The 23,030-nt window shown below is 57.7% G+C and overlaps 1 protein-coding gene across 1 annotated transcript; it reads right to left on the reverse strand.

Moving 5' to 3' along the window:
* Positions 1-2,491: 2,491 nt before the first annotated feature.
* LOC309602379 (one cut domain family member 2-like) lies at positions 2,492-21,326 on the reverse strand (the record flags this gene model as incomplete). The annotated part of the gene is made up of 2 exons (XM_082335905.1): positions 2,492-2,778; positions 20,168-21,326. 2 exons carry the CDS (start codon positions 21,324-21,326, stop codon positions 2,492-2,494), a joined length of 1,446 nt encoding a protein of 481 aa, XP_082192031.1.
* Positions 21,327-23,030: the final 1,704 nt, after the last annotated feature.

Below are 23,030 nucleotides of genomic sequence, written 5' to 3' on the forward strand. Positions count from 1 at the left end.
AATGAAGATTTTGCTCTAAAGATAAACTTGGACCTAAGGCTGCGTGCCGTGATTTGGATCATCATGACTTTGATCAACCAACGCAACATGTCTAATATGACAAAACGAACGACTGAACTGCCACATGAACTGCTGAAACCTCAATTTCGGTTCAGATCGGGATCTGATCTCAGTGAGCCAGGCTGTGGTGGTGCTCGGCACTTAACAATGACATAAATCGGTACATATATATTGCAAGTTTTATCCCTGGGGAAGAGAAAGAAGGGTGTAGGTTACTCAACTGATTTCACATACAGAAGGATGGCTGTTCAAAGCTCTAGACATACAGGAGACCAACTCTACCCGACAAAACAAGTCATACCCAACCGACACGTTTTTCCTACGTGGTTCTGGAGAGAGGAGACGTACCAGCGTAGTATCCCAACATCTTGCACTTGGAGTCCATGCAGCTCTTGGAGAGATCCCGTGTGGGGCAGAAACAGGAAAAACATAAATAAACCCACCCTTTTGGTTGCTCAAAGAAACAGAAGTGATTACCTGTACACAGATCAATGGTACTATATGCATTTAGTCGTGCAAGAGGAGACAACGAACTGAAACAAAAGTAGTGAGAATCCTCATCTTTGGTATTGTAGCTGTTGAGGTTTTGGTTGCTCTGTTCCTTGTTCTTTTGAAAAAACTGCATAGGCACAAATTAAAGACAATCTTCAACTTTAAGATGACTGAGTTGTCAAATGAAGCAGCAATCGTACTGGCTTTGCTTTGTTCTCGTCCTTGTCAACCCTTTCTTTGAGATCTGCTTCCTAAAATGTCCAAGATGTCTGTCAAAACACAGTGTGTTACTCATTTGCTTCCTGACGTGCTTCCTTGTTTTTTTTATTTTTATTTTATTTTTAAATGGAACAGTTTGTTGCAGAAGAAGTAGGTGCAGAAAACGTTTCTTTGGTTTCGATTAAGTAGTACATAAAAAAAGTCTCAAGTGTCTCTAAAGATCCACGACCGCGCTTGGCTTGCTGCCGGGGACTCGGCCGGTGGTCCAGGAGGGGCCATTCACTGGTAAGTGCGCACATCGAGCAGCCGCGGCCGTTTCGGCGACGCGGGTCGGGGCTGCGAGGCGCAGGCGGGGCCGCGGCGTCGGTGTGGCTGCGAGCGCGGCGGCTGCGGCCGGGGCTCCGTTGACGTCGGCTGCCAGCGCTGCCTGCCCGCTCCGTTGCATGGCAGCTGCCGGCGGTGGAGAGAGGGCTTGGAGTTTGTGAGGCTTCCCCATCGCCGAACAACCAGCCGCACCAGCGATGACGGGAAGAAAATGGCAAGTTATAAACATCTTTGGCTTGCAGTAATCCTGTCTCTTTGGTGTGCTGTGTTCCCGCCAGCTTGGGTAACTGGTGGATGAAAGGAACTTAGGGATGCAACAGATCTAGATGGCATATTGAAGCCATATGCGGCACATCTAAAATGGTCAGTGGCATCTGAAGGGCTTGTTTCTGGTTTTTTCCTGCTTGAAAGTACCATAAAATACCAAAAAAATGAACAAAAATACACTGAACGCTGAACACGTTTCAGTAACAAGGACATTGTCGAGGAGAAACTAGATTCCTGGTAACGAAAAAGGACGTATTAATGACCTAAAAAAAATCTAGATCTTTCAAAACGTTGTGTTTGCTCCATGTACTGTAGCAGTTAAATTGACCTCCTGAGTGTGCATCTGCGTTAGGTACAAACACGGAACTTGTGACAAACTGCAAACTGTGCTTGAGGCTCGTGTGGTCACGGAGGTGTTCCCTACCGCCCCGGGAAGCGAGACTGCGTCTCGAAACAATCCCTGCAGCGAGTCCGGGATCGTACCTATTCCTGTAGCTACTGGCTTTGTGCTTGATACTTTGAGCTCAAGTGAACTGAATTTTTCTGATCCGAGATCAAGCTATACTCGCTGATTAAATTAAACAAACTAAAAAAAAAAAAACAAACAAACAAAAACTGAAATTTGATCTTTTTTTTTCCCTTAAAACACTTAACAAAACCATGCCTGAGTTTTAAAAACAGGTTTTTGGATTCTTTAGCGTCTACGTGTCAGACTTTGTGCTCCGTTCTCGCGTGGCTGCGCCACGGCGGCGAGCTTTGGTGCAGGGCGGTGTGGCCAGCACCGGCGCCCTGCGGGCAAACACTGGGCATGGGCAGGCTGCCCAGGCTCGCAGCGGCACCCCGCCGGCCGCGGCTCTTTGGGGCTCAGGAGAAACTTGCCTCACAAACGACTCCCCTATGTTTCAGACCTGCTACGCCTATCCTGAGCATAGTATTGTATAGAAAGAGGTTAATTTTTAACTTGCGCCTGCTAAGACTGACTAAAAGCCGTAAGAAGTGTCCTCTGTTACAGCTGGGCTGGGGTTCGTTTCCAGGAGGATTGTGCTTTAAGTCACCAGTGAAGGGCCCCGCTGCGAAGCCGCTCTCTCCGCCTTGCCGCGCCGTGCCGCACCGCGCCGGCCGCTCCCCATCACGCTTTGGTACAGGTGCTGGGGGCTGAGGAGGAGCCCCCGGAGCTCAGGTCGTCCTGCCACTTCTCCAGGCTGCGCCGCCGGGCGTTCATGAAGAAGTTGCTGACGGTGGTGAGCTCCAGGCCCAGCTGCTGGGAGATGGTGATCTGCATTTCTTTGGAGGGGCGCTTGTTCTCCTTGAAGATGGCGAAAAGCGTTCTGCGCTGGAGGTCTGTGAAAACCAGGCGAGATTTCTTCTGGGAGTTGTTCCGCTCTTTGTTCGGCTCTTGCTCTTTGCGTTTGCAGGCTGGGGAAGGGGTGGGCAGAGACAGAGAGAAAGCGAGCGTCAGGACGCGCGTGGCTGCCCGCAGACCCCGCTGGCCGCTCTGGGCACGGAGACCGGTGCGCGGTGGGCGCGAGCTGTCACCCTCCTGCGGGACCCGCAGAGCCAGCGGTGCACAGCCGCCAGCTGAGCCGGCGCCGCGCCGGCACGCGGGACCCAAGGGCGCGCGGAAGAATCCCGGGGGGCTACGCTGGTGTTGGCGCTCGCATTCCAGAGACCTGCGTTTTCAGGAATTATTTTGGACAGGCACCTGGTTGTTAGGCATTCGGGCACTGAATTCCTAGGCACTCGGAGCGCTCCCCCCGACCATCCCCAGACAGAGCCCTCAAATTCACTTGCCATTTCTGGACGGTGCACAACTTTGAGATTTTCCACACGTTTTATAAAGCCACTATCCGAGAAATGTGTTGCTTTTCTGTTACAGCAGCATTACAATGAGCAATTTAGCTTATCTCATGTCAGTCTAGGAAAGAAAACGCAAAGCACATCCTTTTTTTCTCCTCAGTAGCTAAGACAAAGATTAATTCTTTGCAGAAACTTCTCATGTGCCATAGCATATAACAACGGCAGATTACTGTTTTTTAACAAAACTGTGCAGGCCACTATTCCATAATGTAAACTCCCCCCCCGGGTAATGTATAGGACAGAGGAAACACAACTGGAAATTGCTGTTCATGCATTTAGAATAAATCTGTCCATATTTTGGCACAAATAGCCTTTGCTTTGATCTGCCATTCCAAACGCATACTTAAAACAATTACCCCGGCACAACGGTGAAGGCAGGAACCCCCCAAACCCGCTTTGTTACTACAGGGGAGAGAAGAGCTGAGCAAGCAGAAACTGCCCCCGCCCTCCCCACGCTCCCTGCACGATTTGCAACAAAAACGCCCTCGGTCTGGGGCTGTGGGGTGTTTTCCGGGCACCAGTTGAAATCCCCAGCACCCTGGGCTGCTTTCCTGTCTGCCAGCGAATGCGGGTGACTCCCGCCCAGCATTCCCCCAGGAGCTGGGGCCGATGCAGCCTTCTGCACCCGCTGTCCCCACTCGCTCCCCGCCTGCGGCAGCGAGGGCTGGCGGGGCGGCCCTGGCCGGCAGCAGGGATGCTCGCAGCACCCGCGCCAAGGCATCCTCTCCCAGAAGATGTCCGCAGGACGGAGAGGTGCTGGCGATAACGCCCGCGGACAGAGGGATGGGTAAAACCCCACGGCACAGTCGAACTCCGCTCCCAGCTTTGCTCTGCCTGACCCAGCACAGGCTGCTCCGCTCCCCACATTCGTCTCCTCCATCCCCAAAAGGAGGCCTGGTTCTGCCTCCCCAGCAGACAGGTCTAACATTTGTACAGGAGCTTTTTTTACTTTAAACACCCCAAAGCAAACCCCAGTCAAAGCTCCCGTGGCAGCAACTTTGTGTGACCACCACTGGGGAAAAATCATGTTCAACAGCACGAACTGCCACCGTCCAGCTGAACCTTCTGTTTGCTTGTTTTCTTCCGAAAGAGACCTCCGTGGCCACTTTTTAACCATTTACCAATTTATTTGTGGTTTCTATCCACTGCTGCAACAGCTGCTGTCTGAAAAAGCTGCCCAAACTCCAGACATCTCTTGTGAGATAAACTCATAACTTCTGCTGTGAGACCGTTTGCCGATGGCCTCGTGTAGAAATAACCAGATCTCCTAGTGGGTCTCAAGTTCTACAGCTCTCTGCAAGTTTGTACTTTCATGTGGTCTCTCACAGACTACAATGTTGAAAAGCTATGAAAAAATGGAAAGAAGTGAAATCACGTATTTCCGAGAGGTCATGGCAGCAGTACCTGCTGTTGAGGCAACGTCCCTCGTCAGCAATTAGCTCTCCACGCCTCCCGAGATCACGCGCGCATCCAGGCAGTCCCCTGCCGCCGGCAGCTGCCACCTGATGCACGTGGTTTAAGGCCAACCAAAGCTTCTTCCCCCCGCCTGCAGCCTCCCCCAGGCACCTCACACCCCCTGCCCAGCCACTGGCTTCCTCCTCTTCATCACTGCTTCACAGCGGGGTCTTAAACTGCAGTGACTGCATTTTCTGCAAGCAAACTCGGAAGCCTCACTGAAAGCAGGCATGGCATTACACGGCACGATAGGCTCACCCTGCACGATGCTCTGCACCAGCAATGAGGTAACGCTTCCCAGCGGAAAGCATCTATGAACGTGCTGCTTTGCTGAAATACACTGGCTGATTTTTTCCCCAATGTCTGCCGGCAGCGGTTCCCAGAGCCTGTCTCTGCGGAGGCGACAACACTCGGGCTTCCACAGCAGCGGGTCAGGCACTGGCTCGCCTGGGTCCTTCTCCCCCTGCTCCCCTGGGGTTTTTGCCCCAGCGTGATTCCCGGCGGTGTCACCACCCCAGGGCTCCGTGCCTCTTCTCCCTCCACCCCACGCAGAGACCGCCGGGGCGCAGCCGCGGCAGCAGCCCATCGCACGCCGGGGGATGCCTCTCCAGCGCCGGCACAGCCGGGCTGCGCAAGGGGAGGCCTCCAGGCATGAAGCCAACTGAGCTGTCTGCAAACCCGGGCCCTATATATTTGAGTTGATCTGCAGTTGGGTTTACAGGCTGGGTGTGAAGGGCTGCAAGCCACAGCGCAGCTGCAGAGCCCTCGGGCTGGCCGGCGGTGCTCTGCGGGCGTCAGCGGCATCTTCCCGGGGCATCTCCCAAGGGCGAGGGCGAAGCCAGCCAGAAATGCCCGTCAGAGCTCAGGTCAGGCAGGGCAGCAGCGCCTGACCATCGCTGCGCCAAGCGATGCTAATGGATCCTAAAAAAAATCAGCATTAATAGCTGATGTGTATTTATTAGCACAGAGAGAACATCAAGTGCTGAAACTAATACCGCTGCCGTAGCATACCCAGATTTAAAAATAGCCTGATAAGGCTGCCTACACAGGGCAGTAAGATAAAAAAAAAAAATCCATATGTTGACATGGTTAGGTAATGTGTTGGGACAAAACAAGTAGGGGGAATTGATAAGTGGACGGGTTTTTAAGCAGCCCTATTAAATAGTTCTGCGCATCTAGAATGTGAAATGAGAACCTGCTCCAAAATGTTAAGCTTAGGCTGTGGAAATGTCTGTAATTAGCCCAGACTCGGGGCCGTACCCATCCACCTGTGCCTGCTCACGGCTCCACAGGGAGCCTGGTTCAGCCGGCTGCGTAACGCCTACGCTGATCCATTTAGTTTTGTGCAGGGGACGGTATTTAACAGGATTTCTGCAGGAAACTGGCATATTTTGTTGGAGTGGCTGATCCTGGCCCCTTCTCTTGCATCCGTTCTCAGCTGCCAAATTCCAGTGGCTGCAGCAGAGCTGCCTCTGGGAGGAAGGTTGGGGTCGGACCATTCAAAATACCCCAAGAGGGCCAAAATGTGAGAGGAGGATGCCCCGGAGAGCCGGGTCCAAACCCAGACTTACGGGTTATGGGTGAGCGATTCACAGCACGGCCCCGCCGGAGGCAGCGGCACCAGCACAGGGTTTCCGCTGGGACCCGAGGGAGCGGGGCGGCGGCAAGGAGGCTGCTGCGTGGGCACGTCGGAGGCTGCAGGGTGAGCCCGCTTCTGCGGCCCGATGGCCGGGCTCGGGTCTCTGGAGGCGATTAGCCCAAAGGCATCACGCGGGAAGAATTTGGGTTCCTTCTCTGCATCTCTAACCTACCGGATAACACACTCCACAGATAATGTTTTACTGCTTGTCTGAGATGAAAAAGCAGATTTTAGGCTGGATTTCTGCACTCGACGCTTTACTTTTTGCCTTTTGTCTGGCCTCCACGTGGCGTTACACCCAGCACTGGGGATGTGACGAGCGTCTGCGTCTTTGCTGCAGTTTCTAATAGGTTCCGGGACACTGGGAAGAATCTAGTGTTTCCTAACATCACTAATTTATGTCCAGAGATACTCTGTGTTTTACAGTTATTGGTATCTTATAATAAATAATGCAAAGGTATGTGCTTTTCAATGCATTCAGTAAATACTTTCCTTGAACTGTTAAGTTTGCTCTTGAAAAGGCACCATAAAGGCAAATGTTGTTCCTTGACACGCATTTATCAGAAGAGAAAAATGGAGTGAGCACTCTACTAAAATAAAGTTATTATCCAGGAAACCTGCCTACAGAGAGAAACGTTTTAATAGTAGAGGGAAGGGAAGCGGCCATCTTGATTCTAAGAACAATTTGATTTATTAACTGCAGTTAATACTGAACATATTCTATGGAAGAAAATGGACAGCTGGCAAGAATTGAAAGCCATAACTGTGGGGAAAAAAAACAAAAAAAAAAACCTTCCCTTTTCTTCTACACTGGACTAAAGACGCTTTACATAGAAACAATATAGAAAGAGCTCAGAAATAGATTCAGTGCTGGCTCGCTTAATGTTGACTGAAGTGGAAACCCACCGAATTAGAGGGCATTAGGAGCGGTGCAGAGACCTGACACCGCACTGCGGGGCTGCGTCCCCAAGGAGGGACAGTCTGTCTTCAGTGAGCGTGGTTTTGTCCTGCAGCTAAAACGAAGGGAAGGTTTAAAAAATGTTGCTTTCAACTGGAATTAGGTGTTGCTTAGAAAGAAAAAAAAATCAAATAAACCAAAGCACCCAGAGTAAGCGTGGAGAGGCAGGAGGCGAGCCAGGCGAGGCACCGGGAGATGACGGCAATGAGCCCCAGAATCTCTGCAGTTCTCAGCGCTAATAAGGTTCCCCTCCACAAAGACAACAACTATTCAGATGTTCAACTTCAAACATGCAAGACACTCCATTGATTTTTCATTAGCGTGTTTGCAAGCCTGAGGTTAAGCACGTACTGAAATATTTTGCTGGATGCCAGAGACAGGGAGAGCAGAGGCAGGCAGGCAGCCGTCCCTCCTGGCTAACAGACACAGCAGCTCTCCGAAAGCTTCACCCAGCCCCACCTTTCTGCGCGAACGTTTGGGCCACCCAAGGACCGTGCCCCGTGTGTCAGCCAGGGAAGCCAAATCCAGCCGTCGGTCCAGGCTGCCCCGCGCGGCTGCAGCCCCGGGTAAAAGCCCACCGCTCTGTCTCCGCAGAGCCTTGCTAAGGGGCTGTCTCCCCAAATGCCCCGCGCCTGTAAGCCAGCTCCCCGATCAGTAAGGCTGGCACTCATTTCGCCTAATGTGAGCCAGGGAAAAGCAGGGCATCCCATGTCCCGGCTTCCCCCGCAGCCAGGGCACGAGCGTCGGATGCAGCTGGGGTGCGTCCCCTCCTGCGGGCAGGCGCCCCGCTGCCAGCGGTGACGGCGGGGAAGGACACGTCCCCCGCTCGCGACTGCCACAGACTCCATCGCGTCTTGGGACACACCTCGCCCAAAAATCTGCTCTAAACTGCCCGCCCTTCATAGCTTTCAATACAATTCACATGGAAAGAAGAATCATATCACACTGCTTTGGAAGAAATCATGACCCCGCTGTAACCAGGAGCTACCGATGTGTACTGTACCAACCTGCAACCCCATCTGCTTGAAAGGGAGCGCAGGGAAGTGGTGATCTTTCTGATTTTATTTCTGCAAGCCCGTCTGAGTTTTGGTTTCCTTGTGAACCTCACACGCTTCTAATTTAAGCTCTTTTTTTTTTTTTGTCACTGAGTATCATTAAACTGAATATTTCCACTAATAGTCCATTTGTCTTATTTTCTGCAACAATAACTCTTATTTTCCATCTTCTTCCTCAGAAGAGAGGCACCTAGCCAGCCCCTGCATTACAAATAGATATAAATCCTGAAAAATATGTAGAAGTAAGTATTGCCTTATAACTGCCGTTTATAAAGACTGAAGCACTGGAAAATTTACTCTATCATTAAAGACGAATGCATGGCAACTACCAGCAATAGGCAGTGGATTCACTACCGCCGCCGTGGGGGTCTCCCTTCTGCCCTTCGACGATGAGAACGCTCATCCCCCAGGAGCTGCAGTGGTCCCCAGCGTCCTGCCCAGCCCTGCCCAGCCCTGCCTGCCCTGCCTGCCCTCCTGCCAGGCTGTGGATCCCGCCGTGCCCCAGCCCTAGCCCAGCTCACTCGGGAGAGCCGCGGCAGCCGGTGGATCCTGCGGGCTGGGACCCACCGTCTGGGGCAAGTCCGCCACGGAGCTGGTGAAAGCGTGACAAAATAGTTCAGATCAGACAATTTGGCATTTTCTCATGACAGTTTTTTTCACTCAAATATATCCACCGGGCTCCATCGTTCATGGCTGAAACAATGTGTGGCTCAGAGCAATCAATCCGCAGTGTGTAACGCTGGCTTTATGAAACCCAGCAGCAGCGCTGCCTGTCCCTATAGGCAGCAATAGTTCCTATCAGCTGTTTATGCAGGCACAGAAAGACCAGTCCTTTCTATAGAAACTGCTTTCGCCATATGTAGGCCAAAATTGATTGATACGGAGCTCACCGCTCTGACCGGCAGCACCGCAACAGCATTCAGCCAAATCCCACCCTCCGAACCCCCAGGATGGGGCAGGGATGCTCACGGGAGTGAGCCGGGGCCCCTCTCCTCCCTCGGCTCCTCTGCTTCCCTGCGCAGAGACGGGCGTTCCAGGAGGGACGAGGACATGAGGGTCACCAGCATCAGGAGGAGGAGGAGGAGCAGGACAGGGAGGGAGCCCACGTCCCACACCTGGGAAAGAGGGTGGGGACCGTGCCGCTGGCAGAGGATGGGGCGAAGAGAGGGACCTGCAGAGACTACGGACCCATCCCATTTCTCTTCCAAGAGCCTGACGCCAGTTTCCTTTGGATACTGGAAACGTCAATGAAAGAGCTCGTGTGATTTCATGTCCCGTGAAGCGCAAACACAGCGCAAGCCCAGCACTCATACAAACAAACCCCACCATAAATCTGACGTTAATCCATCTCCCCCCTCAGGTATCTCTACTTTTCAATCCATTAGGCGAGGAGGGGGTAACCAGAAATCCTGGACGACTGTTTAGCAGTCTGAAATTTCTCAGGGCCCTACTTCATGGTCCACTTTCACTGGAAAAAGCCTCCCTTTGTCCTCACCTCCTCTAAATTCAGTTCCCTGCAGCTTCTCGAGTTAACTAACACCCTCAGAGAATCACCGGTTTTACAATGTTTTTACTCTAATGGCAAAAGTGACTTTGGAACTATGAAACAAAAAGCAAATGTTAAGAAGGAGCCAAGTAGAGAACAATATTCCCTTAATCCAGCAGTGAGTCATTTCTCTCTGTCGTTCATAAGGATAAGCCGTGAATATTGATCTCCTGTATGTGGTTTCATGCGGGTGTAGTACAAAGTCAACTAAACCCAGTTATCTGTCTGATGGAACTAAAAAATGTTCCTCAATTTGATTTCAGAGAGGACTCAATGTGAAGGAAATTTAATTATGCTAGTAATACTGAACACAATGAAATGACCATCAAAAGGTTTCCAAAGGTTTAAAATGTTTTTCTTTCGCTACGATTCACTTAAAGCAACCTCTTGTATATCTGTGTTACTACAACCTCTTAAAAACTAGGCCTCAAAAATCAATTTGATTACCTCTCTGAATTAAGTATGCACAAATGAAAGCAATCGAGATCAATACAAATTAGGTTAAGTACTCCACTGTGTACAAAATCATTATGTAACAAGAAACAATTTGAATGAAGATGCAAATAATCACGTTGTCGGGGTGCGCAGCCGGCGCGCCTTCACCTGCTCGCTGCCATCTGCCCCGCACCCACAGAACCCTCCCGATTTTTGTAATCCCTACGAATGCCCTCCGATGGCCTTTACCCAGAAAAAACAGCATATCCCCCCTAATGAGAAGTGTAGCACAAAGTGTTAATTCTGTTCTTCTAGAGAAGATCCGCCATTATTGGAGATCTCTTTGCTCGCCCAAACCTGTAACGGCAAGATGTTCCCTACACCGCAATTCCCTTCTGGAGAGCAGGGATTCCTGCAGCACGCCGAGAAAGGAGCGCCCAGCCTCGCCGTTTCTTCCCAGGAATGGGCTTTCTTGGTGCTCAGCCTGATTTTCCTCTCTCTTAATTCTGTCACGGAGGGAACGCCTTCCTCTGTCTAGGTCTCGCATCCTTCAGCTGTTTGAGAAGGAAAGATGGATGGGTTTGGGGATTCGGTCCTTTTATATTTCTATCTGGCATGCAGCAGGTCTCAGGCTGTTTGTGTCAAATCTCCTGTAAATCTGCTGGGTGGCTGAAATTGGGCTGTAAATTCTGCGGGGCAGGGGCTGCTTCCTCCCATGCAATGCCGTAACACCCATCTCAGCGTGGGATCTCTGACAAGGGCCTCTAAGTACTATTGTAATATACTTCCATCATTAATACAGAATAATAAATAATAGATGGGATAGGGCCAATTTATTGCACTCTAGGGTGAGAATGAGTGGAGGCTTGGTAAGCACGCAGCGCAGTTTCAATGTCCTCCTTGTCGCTGAGCGGCTGCAAGCTCCAGCCATGCACTGAAGCTGTGTCTGCAAGGCAGCCTCCCGGTTTCTCTTCTGTGGCCGAGGCAGGGAGCGTCCCCTGACACTCAATATCCAGCCCTCTTTACAAACAAGCTTTTCTGCGAGCTGCAAAAGGAACAGACCCGATTTCTGACCGATTTCTGTTTCAGAGTTGATCGTGAGCTCGTAAGGTCTCCTTTCCAGCAGCTGGGGGATGTATCAGCTCTCCCTCCTGCCGGATCACGGCCCAGCGTGGCGCAAGCTCGTGCCGTAGCCTTGTTGCAGGGCAGGCACGCACTTACAGGATCTTCCTTCTCTCCACAGACTTCTGCTTTCACAACAAGGGTACAACCGCCCACAGTTACCCGTGAGACCTCTGCTCCTGGGCGCAGGGACCCCCTGGGGCACCCCGCAGGGGACCAGTGGCTTTGTGCGGAGAGGAGCAGTGGGGCTGCAGGGACAGACGGACACACACCCGCCATAATGGCATCAACCTCGCCGAGGTGCCAAAATACACTCGTGCTGGTTCAGAGTCCCAGCTGCTTTCAGAAGCACAAGCTGACAGAAACTGTAGAAGCAGCAGCATTTAAATGCCATCACCCGACTGCGATGAGCCGTGTCGGCCCGCCTGCAGCGCTGACGTACCGCTCCCCGCACCACCAGCTCTTGCAGCAGCAAGACTGCTCGGGTACTCGATCCAGCCACAGCAAAACGTTGGACCCTTCAAACTGCACTCTGCGAGTCCTTCACTTCTAGCGCCTGGGAGATTTATCTTTCCTCTTGTTCTGGAGATTCTCCCTTTTGAATCCCAAAATAGTTTCCACCTGAATTATAACACTTTCCTGTAATGAGGATTTATATTCCCTTCATCAGAGCACAGAGCTGAAACCAGACCTTCCCCACGCCGCGTGCTCTGCCTGTTGTAGCAGCATCTGCAAGCGATGCACCAGCACACCCCCTCAAGTACCAGAATACAGCTGTGGCCTTCTCCCCATGGAGAAAGGGAAGTGCTTCAGGCATCTTTTCCAAGAAAGGACTGGGAATTTCCAGTTGCGGTAGGTGAGCAAGCACTGAATAGGAGTCTGAAGCCTTAGAGTGGATTAGAATTTGAAATATCTTGCCTTCTTGTTTTCTGCTGATCACGTCCAGCAGCATTCCCGTAGCTATGTCGCTTTGACACCCTCCCATGCTGCAGCTCCCTCCTGGCACCGTACCGTAAAAGTCAGAGTCGCGAGCTGAGTCCTGTGGGCCCTGCTGCAGGGAAAGGTATGGGTCTACTGAGCTCTTGCTGCGTGCCTCCAGAACCAGCTTGTTTTCAGAAATTCTGACTCACAGGAGAAAGGAGGAAATGATTATTTCCTTTTAATGGCTGTTATTGACAGGGCACAATTATGAAGAACAGGAGAGGGCAGGAGCAAAGCTCTGCCGACTTCTTGGGAAAGCCAGACCTGTGTTGCTCTCCTGGCTCTCCGAGCTCTCCTTGAACTTCAGACAACGACTGCCGAATACGGAACGCAAGAGCAGGCCTGGGTGGAGCGATGGTCTTTGCCATGAAGTCAGGTTCACGTTTCCTTCTTCCCAGGGGCTTACTTCACAGTAAGCTTCAGCAGGAGAGGTAAGCGTCCTCCCTCCCCGAGCACCACCGAGGTAGCGCGTGGAGGTGAGGAAGGGAGTGAGCTCCCTCCAGGCAGAGGGGCCGTGGGTCTCCCACCTCCGCAGCGAACCTGCTACCAGGCAGCTGGTGGATGGGAGATGGGATGGCTCTTCAGCAGGCTACGTGGGTGATGATAGCAGTTGCATCCTACCACCCCAGTGGTACGAGCTAGCTGACGCCGAGCGTGGCTCTGGCGTCGGGTCCGTGCAGCCATGACCCACAGGACACCTCTTCTGCAGTGCACCGTCAGGGCTGGATGTGAGAGGAGAGCCAAGACGCTGCACCCTGGCAGGATCCGAGCATGATAGAGGAGAAATTTGGCACTAAAGATGCCAGACGGATGGGGGAAAGCTTTGGGACCTTATACCTAATCTGCGTGAGTCTCTTCACACCGGGAGCCTGTGGTGGGGGCTGGCGCGGTGCTGTGGTGCCACTGGTCCTTACCAGCAACAGCTCGCGCTGTGACACCGGCTGCCAAGGAAAGCAGCGGTGTCCTTGCCTGATACGGGAACGAGAGGGCAGGATAAGCACAGAGGAGAGGGAAAACGGAGAAGCAGGTGTGTGGGAAGCTCTCCGAGGAAGACTTCCTCAAGCTCTTCCTTTACCTTCTTCAGCCGTGTGCTGCTTGCCAAAGCTTAATGCCTCAGCGCAGGCCCCTCTTCTTAAATGCCCATTATGACAAGATGAGATCTGCTGGAAAATCACCACTACTCATAAATATGTTCCCTGCTTACTTAGAGATATTTTGGTCTCGGAGACAATTTGCGTTTTGGGAAACTGCCAGCCTCTATCGCTTGTCTAATAATTCCTCCGTGCAGCATTTACCAGTGGTTTGAGTCCCCTTTTTTCACAATGGAGTAGTTTGATTTTATAGCTCAAAAACCCCAAACAACCCCAAAACACTCCAATTTCTGTTTTGCTTGCATTTCTATCTGCCATCAGTGAGTTGTCTGGTTGATCTTATCACTGAACCCATTTGAGATTAGTCTATTTTGTATGATTTCTGCGTGCAAAAATCCTCTATAAATCAGAGAGCCTTTTATGCAAAAGTCTGCAAGATTGATAGAGCTGGATACAAAATCTTTTGCCTTGGAAAAAGAGATGTATTATCTGTCCCATTGGACATAATGCTTTCTCTGCATATTCAGCTCCAAAGTATGATGGGGCTTTTTCTAGAGAAGACAGGAGACAAGATAGTAGTCTTAAATACAAACAGATTGCTATCAGAAGAAAGAGAGTCATTTTTTTGCTGTGTCTAGCGGGGATAAGATGAGAAGCGAAGGATTTAAAAGACAAAAAGGGAGATTAAGGCTAGTCATTAAGGATTTTTTTGTACCTGTAAGCCCTGGAAGAGATTGCCTAGGTAGCCTGAGAAATCCCCATCACTGGAGATTCTTGAAGAATGGGGCAGACTGTCGGGACAAGTGATGTCTCAAGTCCTTTTCAGCCCTGCTTTCCCCGTTAGATTAATTCTCCGTACACCTGCAGAGCCCTGTTTCCACTCTGAAGGCAGCCACAGGGGAGCTCCTCTGATGCGAGGAGTCTGCTACTTTTAGTGCTCGGAGACTCAGAATAGACGTGTTGGGTTACCGGCAAGAAGCTTGTCATCTCTGAGTAATGTCTAATTGGAAGGGATGAAAAAGCCACTTGCAACTGGTGGATGGCAGGAACATCTAGGACAAGATTTTGTGGCTAATACAAGGGAGGAGTGCTAAGGATGAGCAGTGGGGCCACGGTGCAGAAAAAGAAGCGCAAAGTTTGAGTCAAAACGCCCCTATAAAGAGCGAGGGAAGAAACAGCATCAGTTACTGGAAAATAACCCTTTTGGCAAAAATGTTCTCTCCACAAATAAATTCTATCAGTTTTCAAATGCAGAGGAATATTTGAGTTTGGGATATTTCAGTTCAAAGGGTGATGGCCAAGAGATACTAGGAAAGAATGAGATGCTGGGGAAAAAATCTAATAAGGAAATAGTGAAGAACAGATTGGAAAAGCTCAGAATGAGTAACACATGTTGATAGTCTAACTGTTTCTTAAAAAAAGTAGAGGGAAAAAAAGATAGAAGTGCATTTAATGACAAATGTGGTCAGATTTATCTTTATCAACCAGTCAAGAAACTGATAAAAACTGGTTGCTTAACAAAAATGGTATTCAAATTTCTGCAGGGCAGAAATGTCTTCAGAAATAATGTGGAACAAAAAGATAGGGCAGGATATTATTTCAGAAAGTTGGTACGCGAGAAATATAATTTATCACCCAGCACCACAATTTACCACATGGATTGTTCAAACATAACCACTAATCTATATCTGAAGAGAGTACTAATATTTCAAGCCACTAAGCACCTTTCAAAGAATCTTTATGTACCTGTATATTTAGTTCAACACTAAGAAATAGTTTTATATATAGATAACGCACTTGATACAGATGTTATTACGCCTTAATTTTTAGCTGTACCTGCAGACAACAAAATAGTCTCAAAATCCAGAGAAAGCAGCATTAGGTAGAACACGAAGAGGCAGAGGACGGATGGACAGCATTAGGTAGAACACGAAGAGGCAGAGGACGGACGGACAACAGCCCGCCTGCACACAGCCCACCCCTGGCAACCGGTTCCAGCTCAGGGGCTGTCCCGGGCGCTGGAGGGGTGGCGGGTGCGGTAGGGCCAGCCGCACTAGCGCAACCCTGGCCCTGGTGGGATGTGGGGCCACCAGCCCTCGCTCCTCTCTCATGGCCCCCCACGGCTTACCGGGCTCTGGGCCAGGGAGAGGCCGCAGCCACTGCCTGCTCCGGGGTGCCTCGCCCCTCTCCTGCTCCCCTCTCTCCTTCTTTGCCTGTCCCCTCCGTCCCTCTCCCGCTCCACTCCATCCCTCTCCTGTTCCCCTCCATCCTTCTCTCTCTCCCCTCCATCCTTCTCTCTCTCCCCTCCGTCCCTCTCCAGCTCCCCTCCTTCCCTCTCCTGTTCCCCTCCATCCCTCCTGTTCTCCTCCATCCCTTTCCTATTCCCCTCCATCCCTCCCCTGCTCCCCTCCATCCCTCCCCTGCTCCCCTCCATCCCTCCCCTGCTCCCCTCCATCCCTCCCTGTCCCCTCCATCCCTCTCCCGTTCCTCTCCCGTTCCCCTCCCTCCATCCTTCTCCCCTCCATCCCTCCCTCTCCCCTCCATCCCCCCGTTCCCCTCCATCCCCCTGCTCCCCCCATCCCTCCCTCTCCCCTCTCCCCTCCCTCCGCCCCGCCCCGCTCCCCGCCGCTCTCCGTGGTGCTGACGGACCGCGCCCGCCGCCGCCGCCGCTGCCGCCCCGCCCCGGGGTCCGCCCGCGGCTCCGGCAACGGGGCTTGAGGGGCACGGCCAGAGACCCCCGGAGGGGGGAGAGAGACACCCCGGGGGGGGGAGAGACCCCCGGCAGCCGCCGCTGCCCCCTGGCCGCGGGCAGGCGACGGCAGCGGGGCTGGCGCAGCCGCCCCCCGCGAAAGGCGCTGCGATGGCGGGGACGCAACGGCGGCGAGGCCAGGGCGCCGCTTTGCAGAAAGGAGCCGCTGACGGTGTTCTGGCACCAAAATGTTTAATCATCGGTAACGTGATTCAGCAGCCGGGAAACGTAAACCGGGAGTGCGAGCGCTTCGCTGGTCGGCCCGGAGAGCGGGTAACGGCCCCGCGGGGCGCGGGCTCGCCCGCCGCGCCCTGCCTCGCCCGCCAGCCCCGGGCGAGCCGCACGAAGGGACGGGGGCGGAGCGGCCCCCCCCGCCCCGGGCCAGCCCCGGGGACACCGGCACAGCCCCGGGAGTTATTTCAGCCGCGTTCCTCCCGCGCTGCCCCGGCGGGACGCGGCGATGGGCGCCCTGCGGGCAGCCCAGCCCCGGGGACGCGGCGCCCTGCGGCAGGGACGCGAACCGCCGCTGAACCCTGCCCTCCGCGCTCGCCGCGCAGACACCGACTCACCTAGAGATCGGTAAGGTTTTTCACCCCGGCAGAAATTTAGGGACTGCCCGACGGGGCCGGAGCCGGTCAAGGCTTCACCGAGACGTTCCCGCGGCCGCGGGGGCGGGCAGGTCCCTGCCCGGAGCCCCGACCCCCGGAGCCCCCCGCCGCCCCGGGGCCGCCAGCCCGTCGTGGGGACGAGGTCCCGGGGGTGGTGCCGCCGTCGGGGCAGCCCGGGAACCCGGGTGCCTGGCGTTCCGTTTGCTTTGCGGGAGAAGCCCTTGCCCGGAGCCCAGGGCAGCTCCCCAGAAGCCCCGTCCCTGCCCCGGCGGCCGGGGGAGCCCGGTGTCCCCGGGAGGGCACTCGCCGCTTTCCCCGGCTGCAGCCGCAGCGACACTCGCACGGCCGCGCCAAAACGATGCTTTTTTACTCTCGGATCCCCAAAGCACGCACCAAACTGCCCGCTCACATGGTGAGCTGCCCACACCTCTGCCTGCGCTGCCTGCAGGCAGCCCTCCCTGCCCGGCCGTGCTTCGGCACAGGCGGCTGAGCACCGTCCGCCGGCTCAGGAGGCGTTTAAAGACTCCCAAGGAGGGACAATAAGCACAGAAATAATAAGAAATAATAGAATAGAATAGAATAGAATAGAATAGAATAGAATAGAATAGAATAGAATAGAATAGAATAGAATAGAATAGAATAGAATTAGAATAGAATTAGAATAGAATTAGAATGAGAATAGAGTAAGAATAGAATAGAATATTATTATGTATCTTCTATAATAAGAACAAATAATAAGCACACCCCACTGCTACGGCTGCCACGGGGAGAGGGGGGATTTCCCTCAAAGGACAGCAGATTTTCGTCCCGTTTAGGAAAACTTACAGGAGCAAGGGGCAAATTGGACAGTTTTCAGAAATCTGAACTACTTTTGGCTTATTCCCCTTGCTCAGAGGGATTTAAGCAGGCGAGTAAAGGGGAAGAAGGAAGCACCGAGGCAATGAGGCTGCATATTCACACGTGGTAATAAAAAAAAAATATCGATTTTCCGAAGGGGACGGTAATTTGCAAAGGTCTTTCCCGCTCCGGCTCCCACTCCACGGGGAACCCGCACTCACTCGGCCACCAAGCTCTCTCCAAACTTTACTCCTGGATGCAAAGGCATCACTGTGATGAATTCAAGGGGAACTGGGAAAGCGGAGATCCAGAATTATACATGCATATCTCCGCGTGTGATTTCTGATTTTCTGCCCAATATGTACGGCTCCGTGGGGAACCCCCCACCCGGGACCGGTGCTGGGAAGGAAAAGCACCAGCAGCATTACTGGAAATGAGCCGGCTCAGGTTCCAGATCAATGAAAACTGGGTCCACGCGTTTATGCTCCTGTTGCCAGCATTAATGCTCTTTTAATCTTCTAAACATTATCTGCATCGATTTCCCTCTAGATACGTTACATCACCATGTGCGCTGGCAAAAAAAACCCAAACCCTTTCTGTTCCCCTGATGCTCCCCTTGCAGACAAACCCCGGGACCTTCATTTGGTTGATCATACAGAAGAACTGGATACCCGGGGGCTGTTGGAAAGGACGGGAGGAGTTTGTAGCTGCCGTTAGAGCCGAGGAGGAGATCAGCATCCCTGTCCTGGCCAAGCCAGGCTCTGAAACGGGCTGCAGAGCCGGGCAAGGCCCGCAGCCCAACGACGGCGGCCCTGCAAAGTCCCCTTCACCTTGAGAAAGCCCTAAGCGTCCTCCAAGAGGCTTTTGGAGGCCCCAGGCCGGTGGCTGGTCACCCCACAGCATCCCCGGTGGGGGGGCAGGCAGGGATTACGGCCATCAATACTTCATGGCTCCTCGTCCCCCCCGCTCTGCCGCATCCCACCCCCGCATGCGGGGACCCCCTGCCAGGGGGGAAGAGCATCCCGCCGCCTCCAAACAGGAGCGGGAGAGCGGGCGGCCCGGAGCCCTGCGCACACTTGTGGCAGGGGGAACCCCGCGGCAGACGGGGAGATCTCGGCGCGGTTGGGGTGCGGGTCTGCAGGCGGCCCCCCCCCCCCCCCCAAACCGCACTGTTCCCCCCCGTCTCCGCCGGGGGCAGAGGAGGGGCGAGCGGCCAGCGGGGCCCCCCGGGCCCCCGTCCCCGAAGCCCCGCAGAGCCCCGTCCCCGCGCCGAGCTCCGCGGCAGGAGCGGCGCGGTGCCACCGCGGAGGGCGGGGAGGCCCCGGCAGGGACCCCCGTCCCCTCCGCCCCCCTCCGCCCGCGCCAGCAGAGCGGGCCCCGGGGCGAGGGGCCGCGGCCTGCCCCCGCGGGCACCAGCGCGGGGGGGATCTCCCCGGACCGGGATCGACCGAAGCAAGGGGAGGATGGGCCCGCGGGAACGGACCTCCCCGGCGCTCCGAGCCGCGCTCCCGGGCGTCCCGCTGCCCCGCACGGCGCCCAGCCGGACACCGGCGCGCACGGGCGTCCCTGCCTCTGCCCACGCGTGTCCGCGCCTGCCGCAGCCCGCCCGGTTACCGCACGTCCATGCCGGCGAGCTGCGCCGTCTCCAGGAGGGAAGGCAGCCGCCTGACGGGTACGTTCCGCAGCAGGACCGCGTCCTGCCCGGCCGCGGGGCCGGACGGAGGCGCCAGCGGCAGCGAACGCGGCTCTTCTGCCCGCCGCCGGCACGTCCCCCGCGGGAGAGCCTTCGCCGGGCCCCCCGGTGCCGGGGGTCGCTGCCGGGGGTCGCCGCCGGCCGCCCCGCTGCCCCCCCGCCGCGCCCGCAGAACAATGGGGGCTGCGGCGCCCCGCGGGCCCGGCAGGGGGCGCCCGCGCGGCCTCCGCGGGACAATGCGGCCGGGCCGCGGGGCTGCGCGGGGCTGCGCGGGGCTGCGCGGGGCTGCCCCCCCCCCCCCGCCGGCCCCCCCGCTGCGCCGGCCCCGCCCGCCCCGGGGGACGCGGTGCCCCCCCGCCCGGCAGCGGCCAGTCCCCGCCGGTGAGCCCGGGAGCGGCGCGAGGGACGCCCGCTGGGAGCGCGGAGCGGTGCGGGAGGCGCGCAGGGCGCCCTTCGGCACCCGGCCCGGGAGCGCTGCACCGGCCCCGCCGCCCCGGGGAGGGGGGGGGGCTCCCGGGCGGCGCCGGCAGCGGAGAGCGCCGCTCCGCCGGCCCGGAGCCCCGCCGAGCCCCGCCGGCTCCGGGCCGGGCGCGCAGGAGGCGGCGCGGGGGGAGGCGGGGGACGGGCCGGCCGCCGGCCCCGGGCCGGGCCGCCGAGAGCGCGGGAAGGGGGGGCCGCCCGGGCGGGCCGGGGCCGGCGGGCAGCGCCCCGCGGGGCCGGCCGGGGCCGCGCTCGGCGCCCCGGGGGTGGCGGCTCCGCTCCCCGCGTCCCGCACCTACCTGCCAGCCGCAGGGCCGACATCCTCTGGAACTCCGGCTCCTGCAGCCACTTCCACATCCTCCGGAAGGTCTCCCGGCCGGACTTGAGTTTACTCCAAGGCTTAGGGTTCCGCAGCAAGTCCGAGAGGGTCCCCTGAGAGCGGCACAGCACCCGCTGGGCGAAGATGGCCTGCGGGATGCTGTAGCGCTTCAGCTCCGCCGTGATCCTTTGTGCCACTTCTTTGGTGTTGATCTCCTCCAGCTGCCCCGAGCCGCTCACCTGCGAGCCGGAGGAGGAGGAGGGCGGCCGCTCCCGGCCGGCGGGCAGCGCGGGGCCGTGGGGCGGCGGGTGGCCGGGGTGCGCGGGGTGGTGCATGCCGTTCAGGTGGGGCATCATGGCGGGGGGCGTCCCCAGCCCCCGGGAGAGGTGCTGGTCCCCCCGCGCCAGCATGGCGGCGTGGGCGTCGAAGTTGGGGCTGAGCATCTTCTCGTGGCCGGGCGGCCCGTAGCCGTGGAGGCCCTGCTGGGCGTTGTGGAGGGGGCCCAGCCCGTTGCCCAGCGGCGAGAGGCTCTGCCCCATGCCGGGCATCTCCTTGTAGGGCCCGTAGAGGTTGTTGACGGCGGGCAGCCCGCGCTCGTCCCGCATGAGGGCGAAGCTGCCGCTGACGTTGCCCGAGAGGCGCTGGTGGTGGTGGTGGTGGTGGGCGTGCGGGTGGGCGTGCGGGTGGTGGAACTTGTCGGAGACGGTGGAGATGGGCGGCAGGGGCTGGAGTGGCGTCAGGGTGGTGTAGGTGCTGCTCATGCCCATGCCGGGCGGCGAGGACTCGCAGGGCATGCTCATGGCGTGGTGCAGCGGGATGGAGAGCTCGGGGCGGTACTCGGCGGCGCCGTCCAGCAGCGAGGCCATGCTGGACACCATGGCCGGCCGGGCGGCGGCGGGGGCCAGCTCCTGGTGCGGCGGCGGCGGCGGCGGCGGCGGGGGCGGCGGCGGCGGCGGGGGCACCCGGAGCGGCCCGGCGCTGCGGCCGCCGTGGTGGGGGCTGGGGCTGCCCATCAGCTCCGGCTCATGGCCGGCCGCCCCGTGCAGGCTGCCCAGCGGCTCCATCGCCATCTCGGGGTTCATGGCGCAGGCACCCGGCTCCCTGGCGAGGCATCGACGGGCGCTGCGGCCGCTCCTCATTCACTCATGGGGGCGGCGGCGCGGCGCGCCGCGGCCCGAGGCCGCCCGCTCCGCCGGCCCCGCGGGCAGCGGGCAGCGGGCAGCGGCCGCTCAGCCGGGCCCGCGCCGGCCCCGCGCCATGTCCTCGCCTCGCCGCCGCCGCCGCCGTCTGCGGGCGGCGGGAGCTGTCCAGGGCGCGCCGCGCGCACCGCCTGGCCGCGCCCGCTGGGCCGGGCCTGCGCGACTGACAGGCGGCGCGGCCGCCCGGGCCCCGGCGCGGGGCGGGCCCGCCAATGGCGGCGCGGCGCCGGGCGGGGCGGGCCGGCAGCCGCCGGGCCCTTAAAGCTGCCGCGGCCCTTTGTAGCCGCGGCGGGGGGGTGGCTCGCCGCCGGCCGGGGCTGCTGGCGGGCCGCCGCGGCGGGGGTGCGCGGCCCTGCCCGCCCGGCGGCGGCGCGGCTCCTCCCGGGCCCGGCCCCGCAGCCCCCGCAGCCCCTCAGGCTCCTCGCGTCCCCTCAGGCGCCGCAGCCCCGCTCCAGCCCCCTCAGACCCCCGCTCCCCCGAAGGGGACCGCGCCGAGTCCCGGCAGGCGGCAGCCCCGCTCGGTGTCCGTGCCGGTGCCGCCGCCCCGCGCTCCCGGCTGCCCGCGGTGCGGTGCGGTGCGGTGCGGGTCGGCGGGCCGGCCGCGCAGGTGTCGCCTTTGTGCGGAGGCGGCGATGGGGGCCGGGGAGCCGCGACCGGCTGCCGGAGGGCGAGCAGGGGGCCCGGACCGCCGGCCCCTCCGGCCGCCGCGCCCGCGGGGAGGCCGCCCCCGGGGCGGGCAGGGGCCGGGGGCTGCCCCGCAGCGCGGCCCCCGGCTCGGCGCTTCCCCGGCGGAGCGGCCTGGGCGGCGCGGGCAGCCCCGCACCCCCCGCCATCCCGCCCGGCCCGGGCGAACGGCGCCCGCGCTCCTCTGCTCCACGATGTGCTTTTTCAAACCGAGGCGCAGTGCTGATCCGCGTTACTAATTGCGTTAAACATGGCAGAAAGTACGGCTTAGGAAAAGCGCGTCACCAACATCCAGCAGTAAATGACCCGATACGGTCACAAAAGAAATCTCTGTCCCCGTGTCAGTCTGCTGTCACCCAGCTGCGCGATTCCTGTCGCGAACGCGCCCCCCGCCATTCGCACCCGTCTTCCCCTTCCTGAGGGCGAGGGGCTTCCCCGCGCCCCCCGAGCCCCCGCGGCCCGGAGGCACAGCGGCACACCGCCGCTCCGCGGGCACGAACCGGCCTGGTCACCGCCAGCCGGTTTGAACTGTCTTATCTCTGCCCTCGCCAAAGCCATCTGGCGTGCCATCGCGGGGCCATGGCTGCGGAGCTGCGAGCCCCCGTGCCCATCCAGCCTGTTACCGGCAGCCAGCCTTGCGCTCATGGCTCCGAAGGCTGCTGAGCACCCCGTCCCCCCGCTGCGCCCCGTCCCCCGGGTGCGCCGTCGCCGTCCTGCCCCAGGGGCTGCGCTGGAAGCGGCGGCGGGAAACAGCCTGCGAGTTCCCAGAGCGGCCTCGAGCGCGGCCGTAGCCTCGGCGCACGGCACGGTGTCGGCACTGCGGGGGCTGTGGGGAGAGGCAGGGAGGGATGGGAGCAGGCAGGCAGGCCACGGAGAGGCAGGTGGGCAGCCAAGGAGGCAGGCAGGCAGCTGTGCAGGCAGGCAGCTGTGCAGGCAGGCGAGCAGGTGGGCAGGGGGGGC

The sequence above is a fragment of the Platalea leucorodia genome, assembly GCF_965183815.1.
Source record: "Platalea leucorodia genome assembly, chromosome: Z".
Lineage (NCBI taxonomy): Eukaryota > Metazoa > Chordata > Aves > Pelecaniformes > Threskiornithidae > Platalea > Platalea leucorodia.